The sequence below is a fragment of the Geotrypetes seraphini genome, chromosome 2 (assembly GCF_902459505.1).
Source record: "Geotrypetes seraphini chromosome 2, aGeoSer1.1, whole genome shotgun sequence".
Lineage (NCBI taxonomy): Eukaryota > Metazoa > Chordata > Amphibia > Gymnophiona > Dermophiidae > Geotrypetes > Geotrypetes seraphini.
In genome coordinates this window covers 528,212,090-528,226,615 of record NC_047085.1, presented here as the reverse complement: position 1 = coordinate 528,226,615, position 14,526 = coordinate 528,212,090, and the positions used below count along the sequence as shown (strand labels likewise).

General features: G+C 42.4%; 1 protein-coding gene across 1 annotated transcript in view; it reads left to right on the top strand.

Annotated features, from left to right (window-relative positions):
• GBX1 (gastrulation brain homeobox 1) overlaps positions 1-14,075 on the top strand; it is a 77,948-nt gene extending 63,873 nt beyond the window's left edge. The window contains exon 2 of the mRNA XM_033932751.1: positions 12,046-14,075. Within this exon, the coding sequence (XP_033788642.1) occupies positions 12,046-12,560 (515 nt within the window). The 3' untranslated portion in view covers positions 12,561-14,075. The remainder of the gene's footprint in view (positions 1-12,045) is intronic.
• Positions 14,076-14,526: the final 451 nt, after the last annotated feature.

The window sequence follows — 14,526 nt, the reverse complement described above, 5'->3', positions numbered from 1 at the left end:
TCTACCACCCTTTCTATAAAAAAGCATTTCTTCAGATTACGCCGGAGTTTATCACCTCTTAACTTCACTATCACTAATATATCTAAAAAAGTCTTATCTCCCCATTTTACCATGGGAGTGATCATCAGCGCAGACATGAAAACTGCTGATCATGTGGTGAAGGCTTCATCTAAGGCAAGACGGGTATCATCAAGAAGGGTATCACGACCAGGACAAAGGAAGTCATCATGCCACTGTACCGTGCAATAGTGCGCCCGCATCTGGAGTACTGTGTCCAGTATTGGTCGCCGTACCTCAAGAAGGACATAGCATTGCTTGAGGGGGTCCAGAGAAGAGCGACGAAAATGGTAAGAGGTATGGAAAACCTTTCATATGCCGACAGGGTCTCCCGTACGAAGAAAGACTGAGCAAATTGCAGCTCTACACTCTCGAGGAGCGTAGGGAGAGGGGAGACATGATTGAGACATTTAAGTACATCACGGGACGGGTCGAGGTGGAAGATGATATCTTTCTTCTCAGGGGACCCTCGACCACAAGAGGACATCCGCTCAAGCTCAGGGGAGGGAAGTTTCGTGGAGATGCCAGGAAGTACTTCTTCACGGAGAGAGTGATTGAGCATTGGAACGAGCTTCCAGTGCAGGTGGTCGAGGCACGCAGCATCTCAGACTTCAAGAACAAATGAGATACCTATGTGGGATCCCTACGAGGTCATGCCAAGGGATAGGGTCACTAGGACTGAATGAGCGGGTCAGTAGAGTGACAGTATAATTACAATTATTCTTTAGGGGGTCAGTAGACTTAAGAGGGTGGGTAAATAGTGTGGGCAGACTTGATGGGCTATGGCCCTTATCTGCCGTCATCTTTCTATGTTTCTATGTTTCTATGACAGGCTAGAACAGCTGGGGCTGTTCTCCCTGGAAAAGAGGAGACTTAGAGGAGACATGATACAAACTTTCAAGATCCTGAAAGGCATAGATAAGGTAGACAGGGACAGATTCTTCAGACTGTGGGGAACAACAAGTACAAGGGGGCACTCGGAGAAACTGAAAGGGGATAGGTTTAAAACCAATGCCAGGAAGTTCTTCTTCACCCAGAGAGTGGTGGACACATGGAACGCACTCCCGGAGGTTGTGGTGGGGCAGAAGACACTACAGGGATTCAAAGAAGGTTTGGATAAATTCTTGAAGGAAAAGGAGATTGAAGGATACAGATAGAAGTAAGGATAGGTTTTTTTTTTAGGGCAGGGAATACTTTGACAGGTCATGGACCTGATGGGCCGTCACGGGTGCGGACCGCTGGGTGCGATGGACCTCTGGTTTGATCCCGGTGGAGGCAACTTCTTATGTTCTTATGTTCTTAAGACAGTTGTTAGGTTGCATCCGCAGGAGTTTCGTCAGCCGGAAGCCTGAAGTCATAATGCCATTATACAGAACCATGGTGAGACCTCATTTGGAATACTCTGTGCAATTCTGGAGGCCACACTACCGAAAAGATGTGCTGAGAGTACAGTCAGTGCAATGGATGGCCACCGGGATGGTCTCGGGGCTCAAGGATCTATTGTACGAGGAAAGGCTGAAAAATTTGCGGCTGTACTCACTCGAGGAACGTAGGGAGAGAGGAGACATGATCAAAATGTTTAAGTATATTACCGGCCGTATCGAGATGGAAGAAGAAATTCTCTTTCTCAAAGGACCCTCAGCCACAAGAGGGCATCCGCTCAAACTCAGGGGTGGGAAATTTCATGGCGACACCAGGAAATATTTCTTCACCGAGAGAGTGGTTGATCCTTGGAACAAGCTCCTGGTGCAGATGATTGAGGCAAACAGCGTGCAAGAATTTAAGAGCAAATGGGATGCCCATGTGTGATCCCTTAGAGGGTTAAGCCAAGGGAACCTGTCACCAGGAGTGGGATCCCTAGGATAGTAGACTTGGGGGTGGACAAATAGAGTTTGCAGACCTGATGGGCTATGGCCCTTATCTGCCGTCATCTTCTATGTTTCTATTTTTCCTTCCATTTGTATCTTTGCTTTCCTGACTACACGACCAGCCTCTCTTAACTTTTCCAGATATTTTTGCCTGTCTTCCTCTTTCTGCGATCTTTTGTAGTTTATGAAGGCTAACCTCTTATTCCTTACCTTTTCAGCTACTACTTTTGAGAACCAGAGTGGCCTTCTTTTCCTCTTACTTTTAATTACATGCCTCACAAAAAGGTTTGTCGCCCTTATAATCGCTCCTTTCAGTTTTGCCCACCGCATTTACACTCCTTCCAGACGTTCCCATCCAGACAACAATTCCTTGACGTAAGCCCCCATCCAAACAAAGTTAGTTTTATAGAGTCTATAAGCTTTGCTTTTGAATGAACCCTCTCTATATCCAACTTAATATTAAACATACCATGCAGTGATCACTGGATGCCAAATGATCACCTACTGTAACATTAGAAACACTTTCCCTGTTTATTCAGTGTTTAATTTTAGTTTAAACATGGTCAACCAGAACTCGATCTGATTTAAAATATTTGCCAAAGAATTAATAAAATCAGATGACAAAAAGAGATTAACGGAATAACAATAGTGATGTCATCTGTGTAAATATAAAAGTTAAGTTTTAAACTTTGTAACAGATTGCCCAACGAAATAAGATAAATATTAAACAGAGTTGGGGACAGAGGTGAGCCCTGTGGCACCCCGCAAGAGTTATCCCCAAAATAGGACAGATTGTCATCCTTAAACATCTGATGTTACAATACATTATTAATAACATACCTTCCCATGGCTGGAACTGACCGGGAGGGCAAAGAAACCCGGGCTCAAAGTGAGCAATTGAACTAAACCGCCAACTTTTAAACCTCTCCAAGATGAAACCGAAATGATGCAAAACGTGTCATATCCCTAATAGACCAATACATGCCCAATCTCAATCGGTTACAGTTGGAACCAATCAATTTCAGCGTTTAATCCTTTTGGAGCTAATGTGTCCCAATTAAAAATAAACCTATGTTCCTTAAGAGATAATAAATTAGCTAAATCTCCTGAATAGTCATGAGCCTGGAAGAGGACCGTATTCTTGAAAGCGTCTGTGGTATGTCCCTGTTCCATCCAAAGGGATACCAGTGGGGCCGTAACTCGAGATCTGCGGATGTTGCTCAAATGTTCGGTAATCCAAACCTTGACCTTCCTAACTGTGTGTCTGATGTAGCATTGACCAGATGGGCAAACCACACAATATACCACTCCACTGGAATCACAGTTGGTGTTGGTAGTAAGAAAAAAACGCTTGCCCCCGTTCTGAGGAATAACTACATGGTCCTGCTGTAATTCATCCTGACATCGAGAGCAACAACCATACATAGAGTAGGGAACAGCCCGACTGGTATCCTGGTTGGAATATTTGTATTTCAAAAGTTCACCCAGATTGCGAGATCTAGAAAAAGCAAACTTGGGACCCTGGGCAAATACTGTATGGTATTGAAGTACCGGCCAATGGTTCTGTATAATTTTTTTAATCGAATTGCTATTAATAGTGTAAGGCAAAATGCAAGCCAAATTATCCTGAGATTTTTGACAGCATTTGGCCCTGTTCCAGGCTCTTTTGACTACTCTGCCTGATATCCCCTTTGATTAAACGTATGGCCTGATGGTCAAAATCACTTTTATCTGAGCATATTCTGCGAAGTCGCAGGAATTGACCAACTGGGATACTATTTCTTAAAGCCCTGGGGTGAAAGCTATGGTATTGTAATCATGAATTTCTGTGTAGGGAGGTGGAGAGGGCACCACAAACTTTAGTTATTGTGATGTCAAGAAAAGATATTTGTAATCTATTCTTAACACTTGTGAATTTGATATTGACATCACAATTATTGATTTCATTCAAAAACAGGATGAAACAATTGTGAAGGGTACACAAAAGTTTCCTCAAAGACGGTCATTTATGAACTTATTTAAAATATTTAGAGCTGTGATATTATAGTGAACATTATTATATCATCACAGAATATTCATAGAATTTCTCTGACCTCACAATGCAAATGACGGCAGAAAAGGGCCAAAGCCCATCAAGTCTGCCCACTCTAGTGGCCCTTCTCCCTGAGTTTGCTCACCAACCCCCTGCCCTTACCTCATTAGAGATCCCACATGAATATCCCATTTATTTTTGAAATCTGCCACGCTGTTGGCCTCAATCACCTGCCGTGGGAGTTCATTCCAATGATCGACCACCCTCTCGCTGAAGTAATACTTTCTGGAGTCCCCATGAAATTTCCCTCCCCTGATTTTCAGCGGATGCCCTTTGGTGGACGAAGGTCCCATAAGAGGAAGTGATAGTGGATGGGCCGACTGGATAGTTGATTTAATAGAAAAGCAGAAGGCAAATTGAAGCCATTTTTCCTTTACCCAACCTCATATTTCGCTATTTATCTGCTCTTTCCTATCTCCCTTGCCCTTACTTTCCCTTTTTGAGCTGTATGAATGGGCCGTGATAGCGATTTCAGTGCACGCAGGATTTTAGCGCTCTAAACCCGTGCTACGCGGCTAGAACTAACGCCAGCTCAATGCGCCAGCACGCGCTAAAACCGCTACCAAAGCTTAGTAAAAGGAGCCCTTTGTTTTGGAATTAATTTAATCTAACATTTTAAATTATTTTTTATATATTATAAAAGCTAAAAGTGGTCTACAGCAGGGTGGATAAAAATCAATCATTTAAAAAACTAGATTTTTAACAATAAAATGCTTTTCTGAAGTAAAATCTAACTGAAGATACTTTTCTATTTAAGATACATTGCAGTTCAAAAGTTATCCATCTTGAAATAAGAATCTCTTTTTAATTGTGTAGCATGAGGCTGGATATATTCACGTTTTTTTTGTAAATGAATTCCATTAAATCGTTCATAATGTCTTGGGTAAGTTTTCTATCTAGAAGATATTATCACAGATGCTTGGTTCCACATTTCTCAAAATTATGAATTTGTGTCTACAGAGCATGCTTGTTCACAGAAGACTCTTTCTCTAGAAAACCAGGATTTAAATCAAGTCTTTCTGACTAATGATTTAAATAAGATCCATCCTGGTTTACAAACAAAGCATAAGAATATAAGAATTGTCACTGCTGGGTCAGACCAGTGGTCCATCGTGCCCAGCAATCCGCTCACGCGGCGGCCCTTGGTCAAAGACCAGCGCCCTAATTGAGACTAGCCCTACCAGCGCACGTTCTTGTTCAGCAGGAACTTGTCTAACTTTGTCTTGAATCCCTGGAGGGTGTTTCCCCCTATAACAGCCTCCGGAAGAACGTTCCAGTTTTCTACCACTCTCTGGGTGAAGAAGAACTTCCTTACGTTTGTACGGAATCTATCCCCTTTCAACTTTAGAGAGTGCCCTCTCGTTCTCCCTACCTTGGAGAGGGTGAACAATCTGTCTTTATCTGCTAAGTCTATTCCCTTCAGTATCTTGAATGTTTCAATCATGTCCCCTCTCAGTCTTCTCTTTTCGAGGAAGAGGAGGCCCAGTTTCTCTAATCTCTCGCTGTACAGCAACTCCTCCAGCCCCTTAACCATTTTAGTCACTCTTCTCTGAACCCTTTCGAGTAGTACCGTGTCCTTCATGTACGGCAACCAGTGCTATATATCAATTTTCTAGTATACAAAAACATAGGTGTCGTTTTATTAAGGTGCGTGCGCTAAATGCCAAGATGGCCATAGGAATATAATGGAGGTCTTAGCATTTAGCGCGTGTTAATAAGAGGACCCCATAGTTATATCAAGGAACTTCAGCTCCATAGTATTTCTTGACATGAAATTTATCCAGTTAATAATGAGGCAATTGAAATCATATAAAACAAAGAGGTAGCAGCAGTTCAATCAAAAATCAAGAAAAATGGATAACTCAAGATGAGAAAGGAGGACGGATTGAGACATCCGGGTTTTACTTCCATTGCTTTCAATCTGTCCTCCTTTTTCTAGAGCCATATGGTACCCCTAAAAAGATCATATAAAACAGGACCTCGGTAATCCTAGATCTAGGGACAAGAGTTCAGTCATTGTTCCAACTCCCAAAAAGAGCACAAAAGACTCCCATTGACCAATCCCAAAAATATCATCAACTTTTCCAGGTAGAATTAAACTCCAATAGCAAAACTTTGCAACCCATCTATGAAGTGTCAGCAAAAGCCAATATAGAACATTTATTTCCTGCTTATTCACAAAGCAGTGTTTACAAACAGGGAAAGCATTTCTGATGTTACATCCGGTGATCACTGCAGGGTACGGTTTAATATTAAGACAGGTGTACAGAGGGTTCACTCAAAAGTAAATGTTCTAGACCAGGGGTCCCCAAAGTCCCTCTTTGAGGGCCGAATCCAGTTGGGTTTTCAGGATTTCCCCAATGAATATGCATTAAAAGCAGTGCATGCACATAGATCTCATGCATATTCATTGGGGAAATCCTGAAAACCTGACTGGATTCGGCCCTCAAGGAGGGATTTTGGGGACCCCTGTCCTAGACTTACCAAAAACTAACTTTGTTCAGATGAGGAATTACACGAAGGAGTTGTTGCCTGGATGGGAACATCTGGAAGAAGTGGGTAAAAGTGAAAGGAGCTATTGTAAGGGTAATAAACCATTATGTAAGGAAAGTAAGAGGAAAAGAAGGCCGCTTTGGTTCTCAAAAGTAGTAGCTGAGAAGGTAAGGAATAAGAGGTTGGCTTTCGTAAACTACAAAAATCACAGAAAGAGGAAGACAGGCAAAAGTATCTGGAAAAGTTAAGAGAGGCTGGTCAAGTAGTCAGGAAAGCAAAGATACACATGGAAGAAAAAATAGCCAACACAGGGAAGAGAGACAATTTTTTATGTTAGTGATATGAGGAAGTGCAAAAGTGGCATTGTGAGACTCAAAGGTGAAGGGGAGAAATATGTAGAAGTCAATAAAGAAAAGGCTGAATTGCTTAATAGAAAATGACACATGGAACAATTTTGTTCCTGTCCCCATGAGCTCGGTCTCTATCTCCTCTCCGTCCCCATGAGCTTGATCCCCGTCCCCACAAAAAATCTGATCCCATCTGCACAAGCCTTGGATAGTTATGATTTTATATTGAACTTATTTTTTTTAAGTATATAAAGAAATTATATTAAACTAAAACTTAGTTTTATAGACCGAATCATCAACCAAGAGGAGCTCGACTCGGTAAACAATAATGTAATACATAATACATAAACTTGACAAGGAAAAGTAGACTGAAACATTTCCAAAATGTTTAGCAAACAAAAAAGTTTTCAGAACTTTCCGGAATAAAGCAAAAGAACCTAAACTTCTTCATGTAAGCGGTAAAGCATTCCAGAATTCGGTTAATTTAAAAGCAAAAGAATGACTAAATCTCTTAAAGGTTCTGTTTTTACCACTGAGAGAGGGAAATGTAAGTTTTAATTTTGGAGAACTTCTGGCAAGATGAGATCTATGAACATTTCAGTCTAAAGGAATCAAAGTGGCAAAAATGCCAAATAGGATCTTAAATGCAATACAAATGCACTTCAATTGAATTCTGAGATACACTGGAAGCCAATGTAATTCCTTGAGCAGAGGAGTTATGTGATCGAATTTACTCTTACTCTTAAGTTTAGCTGCAATGTTCTGTATTAATTGAAGTCTCTGCAGACTGACTTGTAGTAATCCAGCCTTGACAAAATGATTGCTTGAACCAATAGAGAAGTGTTGTTGGTGAAAAAGTGCTCTCACGGAGGCTGAAAAAACACTTTTAATAAACGAGTTTAGTTGGTCCTTAAATGTAAGTGAAGAATCAATAACAATACCCAGTATTAACAAGGCAAACTCAATTTCCAAAGATTCTCCTGAGTCTAAGAGAATCTAACTTTGGACCAAGCCATAAAAGCTTAGTCTTGGCAGCATTTAATTTCATCTGGACCATCGTCACCCAGGACTGAAGTTTGGTAACACAATAGTTAATATTGGGTATCAAATTATCGAGATGTGGATCAACCTCAAGTAATATGAAGATATCATCAGCGTAGGGTAGTAAAGTTTCTTGGATATTCAAATCGTACAATTGTCATTTTATAAATCACAAATAATACAGAGCAAGGATCAACAAAACCCCTATCTCCCCTCTCCTCCCCCTCACAAAAATGTATATACCGCAAATTACCACAGAATGCTACATAGAAAAATCAAGCTAACAGAATACTTTAGTCACACATGGCAAGAATAGTGTTAGGAGAGTGCAACTAGGGCAACTGCCCCCTGATCAGAGAGAGAGAGAGCCCTAAGCCAGCTGGAAGCTAAAGAAGCACAGCCTGGACTTTGTTATGTCTAATACCAGCTCTAGCAGGATACATATTTCAAATCTGATATATTGTAATCACAAAATAGAAACTCATTTTTTTTCTACCTTTTGTTGTCTGGTCATTTAATTCTTCATATCATTTTAATCTCAGGCTGTGGTTTCTGTTTCCATCTGTCTACTCTTAACTCACTTGCCAGGGTCTCCTGACCATTTGTCATGTCTTCTTTCTCCATGCTCACCATTCATCTTCCACCTCTGTGTATGCTTTTTCTCCATGTTCAGCATCTCCCTTCTCTCTCTCCTATACTTCCCTTTATAGTATTTCCACTGTGCCCATTTCCCTGCCTTCATCATCAACACTATTTTGTGTCCCTATCCCCACCATGCCCAGTATCATAATAGCCCTACTGGGTCAGACCAATAGTACATCAAGCCCAGTAGCCCGTCCTTAAACCCCCCTCCCCAGATGCACCGGGGAAGGGCCTATGGCTCTGATTGGCCCAGGTTGCTTAAGGGATGCAATGGGGAAGGGAAGCCCACATTTTGAAGAGGCGGGCTTGTTGGCAGGAGGGAGTAGGCATCCCTCTGGTCAACCATCGTAAGGGAGAGGGGGCTGGGGTCATCGGAGGCATGGGGGTCTGCATGGTGTTGGGAGAAAGTGGGCATCTCTCTCACTACGGCAGGGATGTCGAGGGGTGTGTTGCTTTGTGGTAGGAGGGAGTGGGCATCTCAACTGCTGCTGAGAAAGGTGTCACGGGGTGTTGCTTGACAGCGGGAGTGGGTATCTCTCCTGCAGTGGGAGAGGAGGTTAGCAATGTCAGGTGATTGTGTGACGCGGCAGAGAACATGGGCATCTCTCCTGCCGATCTTCAATTTATTTTTTCTTTTATTTTAATTTGCTCGGAGTGGGGATGGGTCGGAGCTGTCAAACATTACTTTCCTATCAGTGCCTGAGCCAATCCGTGCTCAGGCACTGATCAGAAAGTAAGGCAGCAAACTTTGGCTGCAAATGTGGCACAACGAGGTTAGAAAATCACTCGGTGATTATAGAGAATCGCTCAGAGTGCTCATTTTAATATCAATGACCTCGTTGTGCTACATTTGCATGGCAGTATCGGAGAATGCTAGAAAACTCGGAAAAGACCAGGGTAAGCCATTTTAATAATTACATTACATTACATTACAGATTTCTATTCCGCCATTATCTTTCGGTTCAAAGCGGATTACAATAAGAGTTGTGGAGGGAAGGGTTACAAAGTTAGATCAGAGGTCGTTTTTGGGAGAGGGTAAGGTAGGATCTGGGGTAGGGGAGAGGGAGGTAAGAGGGAGGTATTCGTGGTATTAGGCTTTATTCAGGGATTTCTTGAAGAGTATAGTTTTTATTTCCTTTCTGAACATCTTGTAGTCAGGGGTTGATATCAATAGGTTGGAGATTTGGTTATCTAGTTTTGCTGCTTGAGTGGCTAGTAGGCCATCGTAAAGTTTTTTCTGTTTTACTTCCTTGATTGGGGTGTGTATGAAAGGGGTATGCCTTTTCTATGCCTGGTAGAGGTAGTTTAGATAAGGCGGTTGTTTAGGTAGGTTGGGCTGTCCCCGTTTATCGTTTTAAATAGTATACAGTAGAATTTAAATTGTATTCTTTCTTGGATTGGAAGCCAGTGTGAGTCGATGTATGCCTCAGTGATATGGTCGTATTTCTTCAATGAGTAGACGAGTCTCAAAGCTGTATTTTGAATTGTTTTAGCTGTTTAATCATTATTGCCGGGCAGGGGAGGTAGAGGATGTTGCAGTAGTCGAGTATGCTGAGGATTAGTGATTGTACTAGGAGCAGAAATTGTGGTCTTTCGAAGAATTTTCAGACTTGTCTAAGGTTTCTCGTGACTGCAAAAGATTTCTGTATCGTTTTGTTTATTTGTGGTTGCATGGTGCAGCCACTGTCAATAGTCATTCCTAGTAGTTTTAGGGTGGATTGTAGAGGGTAGTTGATAGAGTTGATTTCTAAGTTGGTAGTGGTAGGGACTTTGTTATTTTCTAGGAGGATGAATTTAGTTTTGTCTGGGTTGAGTTTCAGTTTGTGATCTTCTATCCACGTCGTAACTGTAGCTAGTGTTCGGTGTAGTGTGTCTGTCATTGCGGGCTTTGGTTGGTCAAAGGGTATGAGGATGGTGATGTCATCAGCGTAGCTGTAAGAGGTTAGACCTTGTTTGTTCAGGTAAACGCCGAGAGAGGCTGTATATAGGTTGAAGAGTGTAGGGGATAGTGGAGATCCTTGTGGGACTCCACAGGGGTTGGACCAAGGTTTGGATTTTTCTTTGTCCGATTTTACTTTGTATGATCTGGATTTTAAGAAGCCTTCAAACCATGAGTATACTTTGTCTGAGATGCCTATTGTCAAAATTTGGAGAAGGATGTTATGGTCTATTAGGTCAAAAGCCGCCGTCAGGTCCAGCTGAACTGCTGGAACCGGTTTAGCGAGCACGTTAAAGGCAGATTTTAGTTTTATAGTATTTTATAGACCTCGATCCTATCTTCCCTCATTCTGGCCAGGCTGATGGTCGCTTCAGTAGCTGGAACCTAAGGACAGTACTGGACAGACTTCTAAGGTCTGTGACAGAGTGGATGGACCGTTCAGGTCTTTATCTGCTATCATTTGTTGATATGTAACAAGTTCTAGTTGCTGTAAAGTCCTAGCTTGTATAATTCTTTTCCAGCAGAGCCAAGATATGGAAAAAAAAAAAAAATCCAGAAACATAGTAACATAGTAGATGACGGCAGATAAAGACCCGAATGGTCCATCCAGTCTGCCCAACCTGATTCAATTTAAATTTTTTTTTTTTTCTTCTTAGCTATTTCTGGGCGAGAATCCAAAGCTTTACCCGGTACTGTGCTTGGGTTCCAACTGCCGAAATCTCTGTTAAGACTTACTCCAGCCCATCTACACCCTCCCAGCCATTGAAGCCCTCCCCTGCCCATCCTCCTCCAAACGGCCATACATAGACGCAGACCGTACAAGTCTGCCCAGAAACTGGCCTAGTTCTAGTTTACAAAAAATATTTGAAATTTCAGATTTTTTAAATTGTGCTCTGATGTATAAATAATCAGCATGTTAGCAGAACATGTATACTTTCTGAAAACTGGCCAGAACTATGATGTTGAGACAGTCTAGAGGGCTGCAATCCAGTCGGGATTTTAGGATTTCCCCAATGAACTTGGCTCTTCTCAAAAATGTAAATCTCGCTACCCTCTTAATAATCACTAATTCTTATGATGTTTTTCCTTCCTTATATTAAACTGTGCCAAGCTCCATCTCCATGGAGAGAATGTGGTATATAAACTTACGATTTCAAATATACATGAGATCTATTTGCATGACAATAGATCTCATTGGGGAAATCTTGTGGCCCTCATTTGTTTCTCCTCATAGCCAGGAGAATGTTGCTCTTTTGCTTCAGCATTGCCAGGGGTTACGGCTCCTTCCAGTTATTTCATCCTTGAATTTTGTCTTGCTTGTTAGTATTTAATGCCTAGCTGCAGGAGTTTAATTTGTTAATTAATATATTAAATTTTCTCTTGTCTTCTTTCTCTCTCCTCTCTTCCACTTCTTCTTCACCTATCCTTCCCTCTCCCTTCATGAATTTCTCTTACATTGTCTCTTCCCGATTGGTTCTTCTTGCCATCCACGTCTTCTCACTCTTTCCATTCCCAATTCTTTCTCCTGCTTGTTTGTTTTCTCTCTCGCTTTTCTTTGTTTCCCAGCTGATGGAAAAGTGTACAGTTCAGATGAGGAGAAGCTGGAGGTGAAGTCTGCTGAGACCCCAGGCAGCGAGCGGGAGGAGAGCAGTTCAGGAGAAAGTGAAGATGAAACCTTTTTGGAAGATAGCACCAGCCCCTTGGGACCAAAGAACAAGCTAAAAGGTGGTTCACAGGAGCTTGTGGCCCCTGGCAGTAACACTGGCAAAGGCCGCAGGAGGAGAACAGCTTTCACCAGTGAGCAGCTCCTGGAGCTGGAGAAGGAGTTTCACTGTAAAAAATACTTGTCTCTAACTGAAAGGTCACAGATAGCCCATGCTCTCAAGCTAAGTGAGGTGCAGGTAAAGATCTGGTTCCAGAACCGCAGAGCCAAGTGGAAACGGATCAAGGCTGGCAATGTGAACAACAGGTCTGGCGAACCAGTCAGGAACCCTAAAATTGTAGTTCCTATCCCTGTACATGTGAATCGATTTGCAGTAAGAAGTCAACACCAGCAGATAGAGCAGGGTAGTAGGCCCTGAGGAAGGCCGAGGGCTGTCTTTAGCTCCATCCAAAGCTCCATCTCTAGCACTTGCTCCCTCTCCCCTTCCCACCAAAACCAAGCTCTCTTCACTAATAGCTTCGACCAATGCCTTCCCCAATCCAAATAGTCCTTCAAATCCCTACATCAACTTCCATGTCATCCCAACCTTGTTTCTATGCTCAATACACTTCTTGATGAAATATTTTTCAAATTTCTTCTCACCTTGGCCCTAGCTTAGCAATAGGCCACCATGACTCTTACTGAATTTACCCTATCTTGTAAACTAAACTAATTTCTCTTTCCATTGAACCAAACTCCCTTATCCCATCACTCTCTTCTTTCCTAGTACATTCCCCTTCACCTGTGTTCAGAAAAACTGCACTTAATGGAAGACTCAATTTGGGGCTCTGTGATGCAAGATAGGTACCCTGCATCGATATCAGACAATGCACAGAGCTCTGGAGCTAGTGTTCACCCTCTATTTGTCGAAATCTTAGAACTTTCAACAGCGGCAGATGACTGATAACCAAATGTGGAAATTTTCACAATAAAAGATAATAGAAAAGGGAGGCAAAGAGCCATTTTTCATGAACATCTTGGCAGTGGAGAACTGTATCCAAAAGCTACGAATGCAGATGGATCATGCGAAAGAGAGAAACTGTGCCCAAAGGAAGGGAATTTTTTCAGGAGAAACCTCATCTAGATGAATATTAGTAAACTATTTGTAAATGTTGCTGTATTTATTTTTTGTACCATATGTAGACAGTGTGTGTGTGCGTGAGAGATGCAGTGTGGACAGAGTTAGGCTGTACCAGGGACCAGGGTCTTTCTTGGAAGCTGTGACAGGGCTCACGAGGAGACACCGTGTGGTTCGTGCAGTGCCTGGGAACCCAGTTCGACTCCACTGTATATAATATGGAAAGCACTTTGATTGTAGCCCTTTCTCCCTTATTCTGCATCTCTAGATTGCTGTAGCTCACACCTTTGTTTTTCTTCTAGAAATAAGGGTTCTAAGTGATCAAATGCAACCCATCCATGACTAATATGGAAGCGCTCTGTGCTAACTTAGAGAGAGGCTGCCACCAGTCTGGAAGAATGGCCCTCTGCCCTGGACTCCCCCTTAAAGAACAGTCCAGGACAGCTGCCACTCTGCCCAAGCTAGCTGCAGTCCAGTCAAAAGTTCTGCTCTGTGGCAAACATGTTGGTCGTTATTCCCATGTGTGATTATTACCATGGGAAGCCTTTCGCTCTCTTTTCTGGTTTCCTTGCTTTCTTACCATCTCTTCCTCCCTAGGACCTGGCCTTCATTTTCCTTACTAGCTGGACCTGCGCTTGCTTTTGCCCCTCGGTCACCTCCCTCCTCGTGGCTGCTAGTCAACCCTCGAGCTTTCCAACTCCCCTCTCCCCCATTTCAGCTCTTTGTCTCTCCCACCCCATCCCATCACCCCCTCTCTTATGCTCTCCTGGTTAACTGTGGATATGAGGCAAGGCAGGTGAATTCCCTCATCTGTAACTGTACATAAATTGTAAATCTCATTTTAAGACCTTTGCATCTGTAAAACATAAATGTATATTCCTGATTTCAATAAATTATTTTCCATGTAACAATTTCTCTGCATGTCTTTGGTTGCCTTTTGCTGCTTTGACTTATTTCAGATGTTGTTCTCACAAAGAATACAGTTCAGTAGAGCAGGAGAGTCAACTCCAGGCTACAATTCTTGGCCACTCCTGTAGAGAGAGTGGCCGCCTCGTGCTTCTTCTATTGATACTCCTTGTGACTTTGGGTAAGTTACTTCACTCTTCATTACCACTTAGCTCCAATAATCAAAGCCACTTACCTGTACTGTATAAGGGCCATCCCTTGATTATAATCGGATCAGGCCACTGAAAATTATAGCAGAGCACCTCGGAAAGTATCAGCGTGGGGTCCTCGGATTAGCTACTGGATAGCTGGCTTCATATCA